At 38.3% G+C, this 12,776-nt stretch overlaps 1 protein-coding gene across 3 annotated transcripts in view; it reads left to right on the top strand.

The window, feature by feature from the left end:
• MED14 (mediator complex subunit 14) overlaps positions 1 to 10,120 on the top strand; it is a 71,865-nt gene extending 61,745 nt beyond the window's left edge. For all 3 annotated transcript variants that reach the window (XM_061178366.1, XM_061178367.1, XM_061178365.1), the window contains 7 exons: positions 891 to 1,073; positions 1,992 to 2,227; positions 4,348 to 4,527; positions 4,624 to 4,731; positions 6,169 to 6,294; positions 6,714 to 6,906; positions 9,506 to 10,120. In XM_061178366.1, coding sequence (XP_061034349.1) covers positions 891 to 1,073; positions 1,992 to 2,227; positions 4,348 to 4,527; positions 4,624 to 4,731; positions 6,169 to 6,294; positions 6,714 to 6,906; positions 9,506 to 9,579 — 1,100 coding nt within the window. In that variant the 3' untranslated portion in view covers positions 9,580 to 10,120. The remainder of the gene's footprint in view (positions 1 to 890; positions 1,074 to 1,991; positions 2,228 to 4,347; positions 4,528 to 4,623; positions 4,732 to 6,168; positions 6,295 to 6,713; positions 6,907 to 9,505) is intronic.
• Positions 10,121 to 12,776: the final 2,656 nt, after the last annotated feature.

The raw sequence follows: 12,776 nt of genomic DNA, 5'->3' as shown, positions 1-12,776 counted from the left end.
CTCTAGTATTGTACAAGAATGTCTGTTTTCCTGCATCATTGCCAACAAGGGGTATTGTGATTTTTTAAAAATCTTGGTCATTTTGGTAGGTAAAAAATGGCATATTACTGTTCGATGTGTGGTTTTTTGATTATTAGTGAAGTTGAACTTTTTTTTATGTTCATTAGTCTTTCGTGTTTCTTATTTTACACCTGCCAGTTTATATCCTTTGCCTATATTCTTGTGTTTTTTCTTACCGATTTGTAAGATTTCTAAGTAGGGAACATTTATTCTCTGATACATGGTAGAAGTATTTTCTCATTTTGTCATTTGGTTGCAAAGAGGTGTAAATATGTTAAAAGTATCTGCAGGATGAAATTTAAATATCAGATTGTTCAGGAGGTCACTGCTTTCAAAATTTGATTCTTGGTGCATTTCTTAGTCACTGTACCCTTTACTAAATAAAGAAAATGGAAAATTCCCTCTCTTCAGCCTTCTCTGAGTAGAATGAAAACATAATTGGTCAGGGTTAGTTTAAAAATATAAGATTTCTACCCTTAAAGGAGCTTTGAGATTTTTTTGCTTAATATTTTCAAACATAGTGTTTGTTATATAGTGTAAAGTAGATTGTTACATATTACACATCTTGAAGCTTGTGTAAAGGTAAATTTTATCCTTTCTCAGTATTTTTTTATCTTCCTAATTTTTGTATCATGTTCAAAAGTACAAAAACTACACCAAATAGAGATTCAAATGTGCCATGTGCATCAGGCTTCAGTGAAATATCTTACTGAAAGACAAAATAAAATATCACCACGTGGGGTTTAAGCATTTGAATGTTGTCAGCTATTTAATAGCTTTTCAGCTATTAAAATATAGGTCTTGAAAACCATTTGTTTACTTGTTTCCAGGAACCCTGGACCCTAGTTCTCCATACACTATGGTGTCACCAAGTGGACGAGCAGGGAACTGGCCAGGGTCTCCTCAAGTGTCTGGCCCCTCACCAGCAACACGCATGCCTGGGATGTCACCAGCCAACCCATCACTACATTCTCCAGTTCCAGATGCTTCTCATTCCCCTCGAGCTGGAACAAGTGAGTGTCATCGACACTTTTATGTTAGCTTTTAGGATAACCAATAAATGACCTGTTTTAATCATTCTATCCTCATCCTCACATTTGAAAGTCATGACTTAATAAGGATACTCAGTAACTTAAACTTTTATCCATTTAGTAAATTGGTTGTAACAGTAGTTAAATTTGTAAAAGTCGGGCAAAATGTAAGAAAGGGGAATGTCTCCTCCAGAAGTCTTCTGAGGTGAATCCTGTACCTCTGTTATGACTACTAACTTAGCTGCACTACTAGACCTTAAAAGATACCTAAAGGTAACTGACAAGGTTATGCAAGTTAACACAGAAAAGAAGAATTGTACACATATGTTCATTAGCTTTTGCCATGTGACTTTTAGTGGCTTAAAACAACAATCATATGTTTGCTCGCTGTTCTGCAGATTGGCAATTTAGGCTGAGCCCAGCTGGGTGATTCTTCCAGGCTCTGCTGGGCTCACTCATGCATCTGTGGTCAGCTCCTGGGTTAGCTGGGGCCTGGCTTCTCTCTGCTGCTTGTGGTCTCATACTTGATCATGGGCTTGCTCACCTGGGGCTGGACAGGATTCCAAGAGAGTCAGTAAAAGCCTAGGCCTGCAGCTGGCACTGTGTCATTTCCACTGCATTCTGTAGGCCACAGCAAGTCACAAGGCCAGCCCAGATCCCAAGTAAAGAAGTAGACCCCACTCCTTGAAGGAACTGCTGCAAAGTCACACTGCAAGGGACCTGGCTGCAGGGAGGAGAATAACTGTAAGGAAACTAACATGTGATTGTTAACACCACAGGGAGTAACGGAAACAGTATGGATTGCTATAGAAAAGTTAAGGTGTTTAATAAAAGCAAAATAGGGAACAACGAGATTGTGTGTATTTGTAAAAAAAAAAATGACGTTTTCCTTCCCAAAAGGTTCCCAAACGATGCCCACAAACATGCCTCCACCTCGTAAACTACCTCAGCGCTCCTGGGCGGCCTCCATCCCTACCATCCTCACTCACAGTGCCTTGAATATTTTACTGCTGCCCTCTCCAACGCCAGGCCTCGTGCCCGGCCTAGCAGGTAGTTACCTTTGTTCTCCGCTTGAGAGATTCCTTGGATCCGTCATCATGAGACGACACCTTCAAAGAATTATTCAACAAGAAACGGTATGTGGGTACCTGCTGGATTCCTAAGTGGTGATTGTCAAAGCAGGTGCTAAGTTGCTTCCTAGAATAGGATCTGAACTGAAGTGCTATTCCCTCACCTCCTTTAACCAGCCTGTTAGAATTATGTTTTGCCCTCCACCCTAGCATTAAAAATGGATCCACTATTTTCTTTTCCATTCTTACATTAACAAATTCCTTCACTTATAATTTGCCATACTGTAGCTATCATGGACCTGGAGATAGGTCCTCACGATACCATAGAACAAGTGCACCCAGGATCTGACTTGGTAGAGAATAGCATGTGAGTAACTACTTGCCCTCTGGAATGCTTCTGCGGGCAGGCTGACTCTGAATCTGTGATCATAAAATTATTTATGATCACAAGGATGAAAGCTACTTTTTAAATACATGAGCAATTGGGGATTTCCCTGGCGGTCCAGTGGCTAAGACGTGCTTCCAGTGCACAGGGCCTGGGTTCGATCCCTAGTCAGGGAACTAGATCCCACATGCCGCAACTAAGAGTTCGCATGCCGCAACTAAGACCTGGCACAGCCAGAATAAATAAATAAATAAATATTTTTTAAAAACACATGAGCAACTGAATTGATTTAAAACTCTTATAGAAAAAGACTTCTATCCTGTGGTGATACCCTTAGGAGACAGTTCAGAGTTGAGAGCACCAGTTCTATAATCAGGCTACCCCAGTTTGTAGCCAGGCCATGCCACTGGCTGGTACGAGCTTCGGCACATTTCTTCACCTTTTTGATAATAGTAGATAGTAGTATCTACCTAACTCACAGCAGTTGTGGGAATTTGAGATAACTTCATATAAAACCTTTACATAATGTTTTGGTATTCAGTTACATATTATTTATAATAATTATTATTGATATTTATGTTAATGAGGTAGTCAGAATGGTGAATGTTTAAAATAGCCTCTCCACAGATGGCACCAAGCTATTTTGCAGCCTTCATATTCAAATTTGAAAGAAAGAAAAGTTTTAACGGAAGTTGAGATAAATTAGCATTCAAAAGTAATCATCAGACCTGTGATCTAGCCTCACCTCTGCCACTTAAAAGCCATGTAAGCTTTCAGCCCTTTGAACCTCATTTTGCTCATCTGCATAATCAGCATATTAGGCTAGAGCAGAGGTCAGTAAACTATGGGCCTGGAGGCCAAGTCCTGCCCTCCACCTGTTTTTGTAAAGTTTCATTGGAACACAGCCACACGCATTCAATTGCGTACTGTCTATGGCTGCTTTCATCTCTCATGGCCTCATTGGGTGGTAGCAGCAGAGACCATAGAACCTAAAATATTTACCAACCCCTGGACTAGCATATCGTCCCAGTCCAGATCTAACATTTTGTAATTGAACTCTTTATTCTTTTTTCCTACTGGATCATTTTTTAAAAACTTATTGTGGACAATTTTAAGCATATACAAAAGTAGAGAGAATCGTATAATAAACCTGTCTGTTCTCATCACCCACCTGCAACAGTGAACTCACACTAATATTGTTTCATCTATAACTCCTCCTCCCAGATTGTTTGACAGCAAATTCCTGACATCATTTCATCCATAGTTTCTTTATCATCAGATTTCTAATTGATGTCCAGATTTCGCAAGTTGTCACAGGCTTTACCATCTGAATCAAAATCCATACATGTTCTTAAGTCCTTTCTAAACAATAGGTTCCCCCTCCGTTTCTCATTAGATAATGTATTTGTTGAAGAAGCCATATCATTTGTCCTGTAGAGTTTCTCACAGTCTGGATCTTGCTGATCGCATCCCTTTGGAATCATCTAACGTGTTCTTTTGACCTCCATATTTCTGTAATTGATCAACCCTGTGGATCTGACTATGAATTCACGCTCAGGTTGGTTATGGTTTTGATAGATGGTGTTATGTTCTTCCACCAAGAGACACATAATGTCTGATTGCCCCTGTTTGCCATATGGTTAGCAACTGCTGTTGCTCAGTGCCTAGATACCTTTTTGTGAAACAGGTATCAACTTAGTTGTTTTCCTTTGGAAACGTTTCTCTAGTTAACATTTTCATTTTCCCTTTGACTTACATATTATTTCACATGTTAATTTGATGCATGCTTCTTGTTTTGCAGCTACAGCTGATAAATTCCAATGAACCCGGAGTGATCATGTTTAAGACTGATGCGCTGAAATGCAGAGTAGCCCTTAGTCCCAAAACCAACCAAACACTTCAGCTAAAAGTGACACCCGAAAATGCAGGACAGTGGAAACCTGATGAACTTCAAGTTTTAGAGAAATTCTTTGAAACAAGAGTATGTGTTTCTTAATGCATAATTTTAACACAGTCAGTGAAACAGGAGTCAAGGTAGAATGAAGAGTAACTTAACTTGCTTTATTTATCCTTGTAGGTTGCAGGACCGCCATTTAAAGCCAATACATTAATAGCTTTCACCAAGCTGTTAGGAGCTCCTACACACATCCTCAGGGACTGTGTGCATATTATGAAGCTAGAGTTGGTAAGTTACAGTGACACACAGACTTTTCTAGCCAGGTCGGTCTGAGGAGGTTGGAGTTGGTGGGAACAGTATATGTTGGTTTTCACCCATTTATGTTATGTACTTCCATTTTTCTCTTGCATTCTTAATTTTTAACTTAATTTGTCTTTGGGTAGGTAACACAATCCTCTTGTATCTTTTGAATTTAGAACGAGGTGATACAGTGGGAAATTTCGCATCCGTCCCTATCCAGCCATCTAGTCCTCCTCCCCACAGGCAATCCAAGTTATCAGTGGCTTCTCTCTTATAAAAAGATACATTTAATATACTCTTCCTACTCCCCGATCATGAAGTAATCCTCCCGTGGTTTCTCCTAATACTGTTAACGGATTCATTTTGTAAACTACTTGTATATTTGATCCATTTAAAACATATCTTGGGGTCAAACGGTGAGGTATGGGTCCAATTTTTTCAGATGCCCCCAACTGCCCTAATACCATTTATTGAAAAATCTATCCTCTCTGGGGAGATTTTTAAATGCCTCTTCTTTCCTATGAAAGTATACAATTATATAGCTGGAATCCAGATGGCAGCTAATTTTATTTTTCCAATCTTGCAGTAGTCCTTTCATTTTAATGTTTCTAGCATTGCTTTGCGTAATTCCAAATACCTCACTCCTTTTTTCAGCTGGTGTTTTATTATTAATACTGGGACGGCAGCGTTCCTTTGCTAGTAGTAGTCTCAGCATTTGGCTTCTGCTCTGACAGGCTATAGGAAACATTATTTATGTTAAAAAAAAATCCATTTGAGTTTTTAAAGGAGTAAATATTTATGTCACTAAAAAAGCTCCAGTAGATATAATTTAAAATTATTAATGCAGTTTGACTAGTTTGTTTTAGGGAAGGAGTTGGAAATGAGACTGGGAAGTCTAGATTGGCACCAGTTAAGCGCCTTGAATGCCAGTGTTGGTCCTTGGGGGGTGGGGGGGACAGCATGGATCACTGCATGTCACTGAGCATTTGTGAGCTAGATTAGAACCATGCTCTAGGACATTTGTCTGGCAGTGGTGTAAGGATGGATTGGGAGAGGCAGCCACTGGAAGGGACCATTAGGGGGGCCACGGGAGAAGTAATGGAGCCCTGAGCTCAGTGGCATCAGTGAAAATAGAGAGGAGGGAACAGATGTCAGAGACACCGAGGAAGGAGAACCCGCAGGCCTTGGGAATTAATGAAGTGGGAGGGAAGGAAGGCGAACATATCATATAAATCCAGAGCTGACTCTTCAGTTAGGAACTTCACATGTATATTTCCTTTGAGAAAAGGCAGGTTATCAACTTTATGATCTACTGATAATTGAGTATAAATATTCCATCTAACCTTTCAGGCTCCTACACTAGAATATAATTTTAAATGTTCATATGACTTTATCATAATTTTTTTTTTTTTTTTTCCAAAACAGTTTCCTGACCAGGCAACACAGCTAAAATGGAACGTTCAGTTTTGCCTGACGATCCCTCCCAGTGCACCGCCAATTGCACCTCCTGGGACACCTGCTGTGGTGCTGAAATCCAAAATGCTATTTTTTGTGAGTACCACCTGGCGTGCACATGTGTGTGTGTGTGTATGTGTGTGTGTGTATATGGGTGCAGGTGCGCAGAGCTTCTGAGGGAGAAGCCATTTGAGGATAACAGAGCATCTTTTGGATAACTGCAGAAATTACCTGTTGCTGCCAAATATAGGCCCAGATCCCTTAATTGTCAGTTTAGACCTCGCATAATCTTGGTTCCTTTAGTAAGAAATATATTGAACTAGGTAATTGTGTGACACAGTTGCATCTTAATCATAATATTTAGTTGTTTGTCACTTTTCTTGTTCTATTTAATTTTCTTTTACTTGTATCTTAATCTGACAGTAGAGGAAATGATAGTACTTTTAATACATTTAGATAAATATTTTGTTTTCTTACTGTGTTTTTATTCTCTTTTGTTTGTGTTGTGTCTACAGCTTCAGCTAACTCAGAAAACATCGGTCCCTCCCCAAGAACCTGTTAGTATTATAGTTCCAATCATTTATGACATGGCTTCAGGTACCACCCAGCAGGCAGACATTCCCAGACAGCAGAACTCTTCTGTTGCTGCTCCCATGATGGTCAGCAACATTCTGAAGAGGTTTGCAGAGATGAACCCACCACGACAAGGTACATGACCAGTAGATGATATTTTATTGCATATATGTTATAAACGTTCTTTTGAGAGATCCCCCTTCTCCCCTCTGCTCCCCTCCTTACCCACCTTGCCCCCCAGTCCTAGTAGTAGAGCTCTGGTTGCCGTGGCCCTCTTAATGTCTGCCTGTCGCTTTCTTCCTTTCTCACTGGTTCTTCAGTTTTGTCCATGTCTCTGCTGCCTGGACTTTATTTTTGTTAGTGATTTACTATTGGGACTGACCCAGTTGCTAATGCCAGAAGCTTGTATTTATAGCCCACGTTGCCACAAAGCCCTAGGTTAGGATGATAGAATTTTCCATGGCTGTGAACTCCTGCCCCACCATCGATACCTGCCACTCTGTACATCACCAAGTTGAAATGCATGTTGGTTTCTCCTATTTCATGGTTCAGTCATGAATAGAATAATATCACTCAAACTTCTGTATCTTCTAAATGTTTTGTGAAGAATAAAAGCTGATACAAATGGCATCACTGCTTTTTGGGCTTCTTATATAAGTGTCAGGCGGGTGCAAGTGAACCTTTTCACCAAGTGCACAATGAAGCTCTCAAACTGAACATTTTCGAAGAGACCAGAATGATTCTGGTAGATAAACAAGGTCCCTTCAATACCGGAGTAGCCTATGCTTAACACGGAACTTCTGGCAGTGCTAAATTTTTTATTATAAAACATAAAGCTCAGCAAAGAGAACTTCTCTTCCATTCTGCTTATTTCTAACATTAAGGAAATTAAATTAAATTTTGCTTATTTCTAATATTAACGAAGTCCTCTATATCTTTCTGTTTAGAATAGTATGATAACAGAATTAGTTTTTTAAATGAGGGAAAGTTGTTCTCTGAAACATTTTTTAGGTACCACAGTGTCAAAATTTTACTAGACACAGGAATCATGGGAGAAATCATATTTTCAGCTGTTTGTTGCCCCATATTGTATACATGGACAAGTTCTCACCTACGTATAGTTTATAAGGAACGCACTGGGCAGTAGAGAAGGGTGTGCTTCTTTTGTTGTAATGCTTCTTCCACTTCTTACAATTTTCTGCTTTCATCCTTTGACTTCTCTTCTTTCAGCTCAAAATAGGTCCTTCAGAATCAAAGTTCAAAGCTATCAGCATTTTCCAAGTAGCAGTTCAGTGTCACTTTGATAATAAACACCATTCCTTCGCAAGCAGATGACTATCATTATTATGTCTCGTGGAATTTAAAATTTAAAGGAAAGAATGTTTGATCCTGTTGGGATCGAGCAAGTTTTTCTCCCGATCAATAACGAAAATGTGTTTTTTAAAAAAGAAAAAGTTGTAACTTCTTTTATTTAAGAAATTGTTGCGATATTTTGGAAGTATTTTTCTTTTTTTCTTTTATTTGACCTTAGACTGGTTAAACCTTTGGATTTTTCTTTCTGTACCTTAATTCTCCAGTAGTTGGAGAGAAGGTTGCAGTGACTTGCGCAGGATCACTGCACATCCTGCCCTTTGCCGGAAGGCCATTATTCAATTGAGGTCTTCACTTCCCTTGCTCTCAGCCACTGTAGCGTTAGGCCATGCTCTAGGGAAAGGACCCGCTTTGGGGTTTCTAATATTTACAACTGGTTTTGGTTTATTGTATTGAAATATTTGAGAGAGATATATATATATATGTGTGTGTGTGTGTATGTATACACACACACACACAATAAGTAAGAGGCAGGGTATTTCGTTCTTTGAGCAAAGGGGAAATTGAGAGGATGAATCATTAACCTCCCCCAACCACCCCCCCATACACACGCACACAAACAAATCTTGTTTTGGATTGTTGGTGTGCCGTACTTTAGCCTCCCTCCCCTCCTCCCAAACTCATCACTTCCTCCCCGCTGAAGGAGGAATCATTTTATTTTTGTATTAATTGATTTTAACGTTGAACTCCAGAAGTTGATCAATTCCTGGAAATTTGGGGGAAACTCCAATAGATGTCATAGACCTGCACTGTCCAGTATAACTGCCACTCTTCACATGTGGCTATTTAAATTTAAGTTATTTAAAGTCAAATAAAATGTAAAATTCAGTTCCTCAGTCACACTGGCTATATTACAAGTATTCAGTAGCCACAGCACACATATAGAATATTTCTGTCATCACAGAAGGTTCTATTAGTGCCGTCGTGGACATTTTTATCTGGCCTTTAATGCAACATCAGAAGGACACCATTGATGTTGTTAACTAATATATAAATATAAAATTAGATCTTTCATTAGATTCAAGAAAACGTCATCAGGAGCCTTGAAGTCTGACTTCAAAGGCTTAGCCAATGCTCCAGTGTTTCTGTAGAGAAACTCTAGGCATATTGTCTTAAATTCAGATCTAACTGGGAGTTGCCCAAAATGTCTTCATGATGAAAAAACAAAACCCAAACCAAGTATCATCTGATACTTAACACCAAAGTTTAATCCCCTATAATCCGTGCAGTTAAAATCTAGTCTTTTGTTTTGGTCTTTAAAGTTCTTGCTAATTTTAGATTTAATTACCCCTACCCCCACCGGTGTGTTAACATCATCTTTCCTGTATTGCGAATAGCTAATGACCATTTTTCTCTGTTGCAGGTGAATGCACAATATTTGCAGCTGTTCGTGATTTAATGGCTAATCTTACACTGCCCCCTGGTGGGCGTCCATAGACACTATTGTTTTTAAACCAGGAAAGCTGACAAAAGAGACAAAAACAACAAAAAAAAAAATCTGAATTCAGCCTTCAGTTTAAAAAAGCAAAAGGACTTTTTTGACTTTAAGAGCTGAATATTCTAAAGTGGCAAAAATTTTCAGGGTGCACTTCTTTCATCAAAAAGACCATCAATCTTTTGTATAGTGAACTTGTATAGTGTGTTTAAATGGGACACATTTCAAACTAGGTAATACATCAGTGTCCGTTTGCCAGTAATAGATTTAATATTCTGTTTTATACTATAAAGTTATGGAAATGCCAAACTTGTTTATTTAATTGTTTTCTTATGTTTTGGGTGTAATAGTCCTTTTTTGGTTTTTGTTTTGTTTTTTAAGGCAGGCCTGTCATTTTTGAATACTGTAAAACTGTGATAAACTTTATATTGAAGCTGTATTTTAATATGACCGCTTTGAATCCTTACATGAAAATGTTCTGGGAGTTGTTATAAACACACCCCAAAGAAGCAATATTTAATAAAACTAGGTTAAAAAAAGTGACACTCACTTGTGTGTATATCAGCTCTGTAGACTTCTCAGGGCCTCCCTTCATCTTTAACCTGGTGGGGCCAGTAATTAATTTCTAATAATACATGTCTGAAATTTGACCAAAACATCTGCTTCTTTGTTTCAAGGTTAATTTATTTTCTTTAAACATTCCTAATTTGACTGGTGGTTAACACTTAAGACCTTGGTTGTCTTTCAGTGTAGGATTTGGGTAAAAAAGAAAGAACCCAATCTTTGAGAACAGACAGTGAGTAGTTCATATTGATCAAGGATCCCAACATACTGCAGTCATTCTCTGTTGAGGATGTGGGAACTTTTCTGTTAGGCAAATTTAGTTTACAGGATACTTCTGCATACAGCATTAATTAGGAAACCAAGAACTTGAATGCTCTACCCTTGCATGAAATTTCTGTGACGTTTCTTTATCTTGATTAACTTCTCCCCCTTGCCTTCCCCACCAAAACTGGGGTGGTTCTAAACAATCCCAATTTAATTTATTGTCAACAAAATGATAAAATGTTTTACCTGGAAGAAACCTGGTGCAGTCCACTCACTTGGAAGAATCCAAGACCCAGGGTCTGTCCAGGGTCAAATGGAGTTTCTGTTACACATCTCAGCAGAGTTTCTGTTTGGAGCACTGTGCTGTCTCTCCCAGTCAGTCCGGAACTTTTTTAAGCTTCAAAGAACATGATCCAAAGCAAAGGTCTTCTGGAGACTTGATGTTATTTGGGAAAGTTTTTTAAATGGTAATACCATGTTGAGTTATCTGATCACTGTAATACTGGTTCTCCATGAAATTTTAGATGCTTTATCTAATTCTACTTTAAGATGATTTAATTGAGCTTCTGTGACTATCAACTACCAAATTCTAGTTTCAAGCATCTCATTGCAGTTAATATCTGTTCTCAACTTTGCTTGATTCTCCATTCATTTCTGGTCAGAATTGAGGCCTTCTTTGCCTTTCTTCTATGTCTTATTTCTGCCTTCATCTCCTGCTTCTCACCCAACTCTGCCACTATGCAGAAGCAGGTGACTAAACTTTTATCCTTCCCTTAACTTACCTTTTATCCTTCTGTTTTTGGTTCACCTTACAATGGTAATCACATCAGTTTGGCAGTCTGAGATGTCTTTATCAAGGGTCAGCCCTTTCCTATTTGGAGCTGAATCCTTTCTTTCATGTAGAAATCTACATGTATATACAAGAAATGTATTTTTATCTGCAGGATAATATTGTCTCAAATAATTTTATTAATAGAGTTAAATTTTCAGGCATTTTCCCTTTTAAGTGTGGTTTTGAAATATTAATTGCATTTTTAAACATGATGCATTCAGTGGATACTTTTTTCCTTATTATAAGTCATCTCTGAATGCGTTGTGCAAATCAAAAAATAGGATTCAGTGAACAGAATTTGCTTTTGATGCTTATGAAGAGAAAACCCATGGATGTGAATTTTGATATCACGCTTGATACTTGGAATTGGTGCATACTTTGTTACAGCTGGAAAACACTTAGCATTTGAATCTTAGGTTTCATCACAAACTATGTCTTTTGCCTCTTTTGTTAACCGAGTTCAATCAAAGGGACTGGATGCCCATAGGGATTTTGCCTAATAGGTGGTTTGGGTCTTTAGTGTGTTTCAATGTGACTTTAGAAATTTCAGTAATAAATAAAATTTATACAAGTTTCAGAGAACTACCAACTCTCTAGTTAATTTTCATGAAGATGTTTTGGCTAGTAGTCTGGTTTAATATTAGCTTAACCTTGAAGAAATTGGTCCTGATTTGCCACATTCTTTTCTCCATCTGCTGAAATGAGGACTCCGCGCTTCCGATGCAGGGAGCCGCGGGTTCAATCCCTGGTCGGGGGACTCAGATCCCATGTGCCGCGGCGCGGCCAAAAGCTAAAAAAACCAGAATGTATTAGAAGTATTTTCAGAATTAGAGAGGAAGAAAGCGAAAACTTTAACAGAACATATCAAGTTATTAATAACAGGAGCGCTGAACTTTATGTTTGAAAACTAACGCTGAGTGAGCTAAGTGCAAGCATAAACTAAAATATACATGATTTTGAATTTAAACACCACTAATAACTTTACTATGTTGTAGTTAACACAGTAACCTGTTCAGCGACGGGATACTAGATGGCCTGTTAGTCATTTTTTGGATCATGGTTAATTTGATAACTTCAAGACATATAATTTTGCTACTCTAAATCTGGGTCCAATTTCAACATAAAAAAAGATATTCCTTTCTTTCATGGTTTCTTCCCCAGAAGAAATACCTATTACATTTTACTTTAATCCAGTTTACTATCATCCAAGTGTTCCTGATATAAAATCAATACACAGAAAATTATAAGAGAATTTATACTCAGGGAACTTAAGGGACAGAAAGGAAAGATGTTAATGTATATTTCATTGTTCCTTGTGGAATTTCCTTTTTCATGTGGTTTAATGGGAATGGACAGTTTGTCCAAGCGAATGATTTGAAATTTACTTGGGATGGATTTAGTATCGAGGTTTTTAAGAAAAAATTAGCAGAGGCCAGCCAGCATTGTGCTGCAGAATTCCAGGAGACTATGATCCGCTCACGGTTTTCTATAAATTGCCTCCATTTCCAGGTGGCCAGTGATTTGTTAAAATACTTTGCC

The sequence above is a fragment of the Eubalaena glacialis genome, chromosome X (genome assembly GCF_028564815.1).
Source record: "Eubalaena glacialis isolate mEubGla1 chromosome X, mEubGla1.1.hap2.+ XY, whole genome shotgun sequence".
NCBI classification, from domain to species: domain Eukaryota; kingdom Metazoa; phylum Chordata; class Mammalia; order Artiodactyla; family Balaenidae; genus Eubalaena; species Eubalaena glacialis.
The sequence above is the reverse complement of the archived record's forward strand: the minus strand, read 5'-3'. Positions and strand labels throughout refer to the sequence as shown.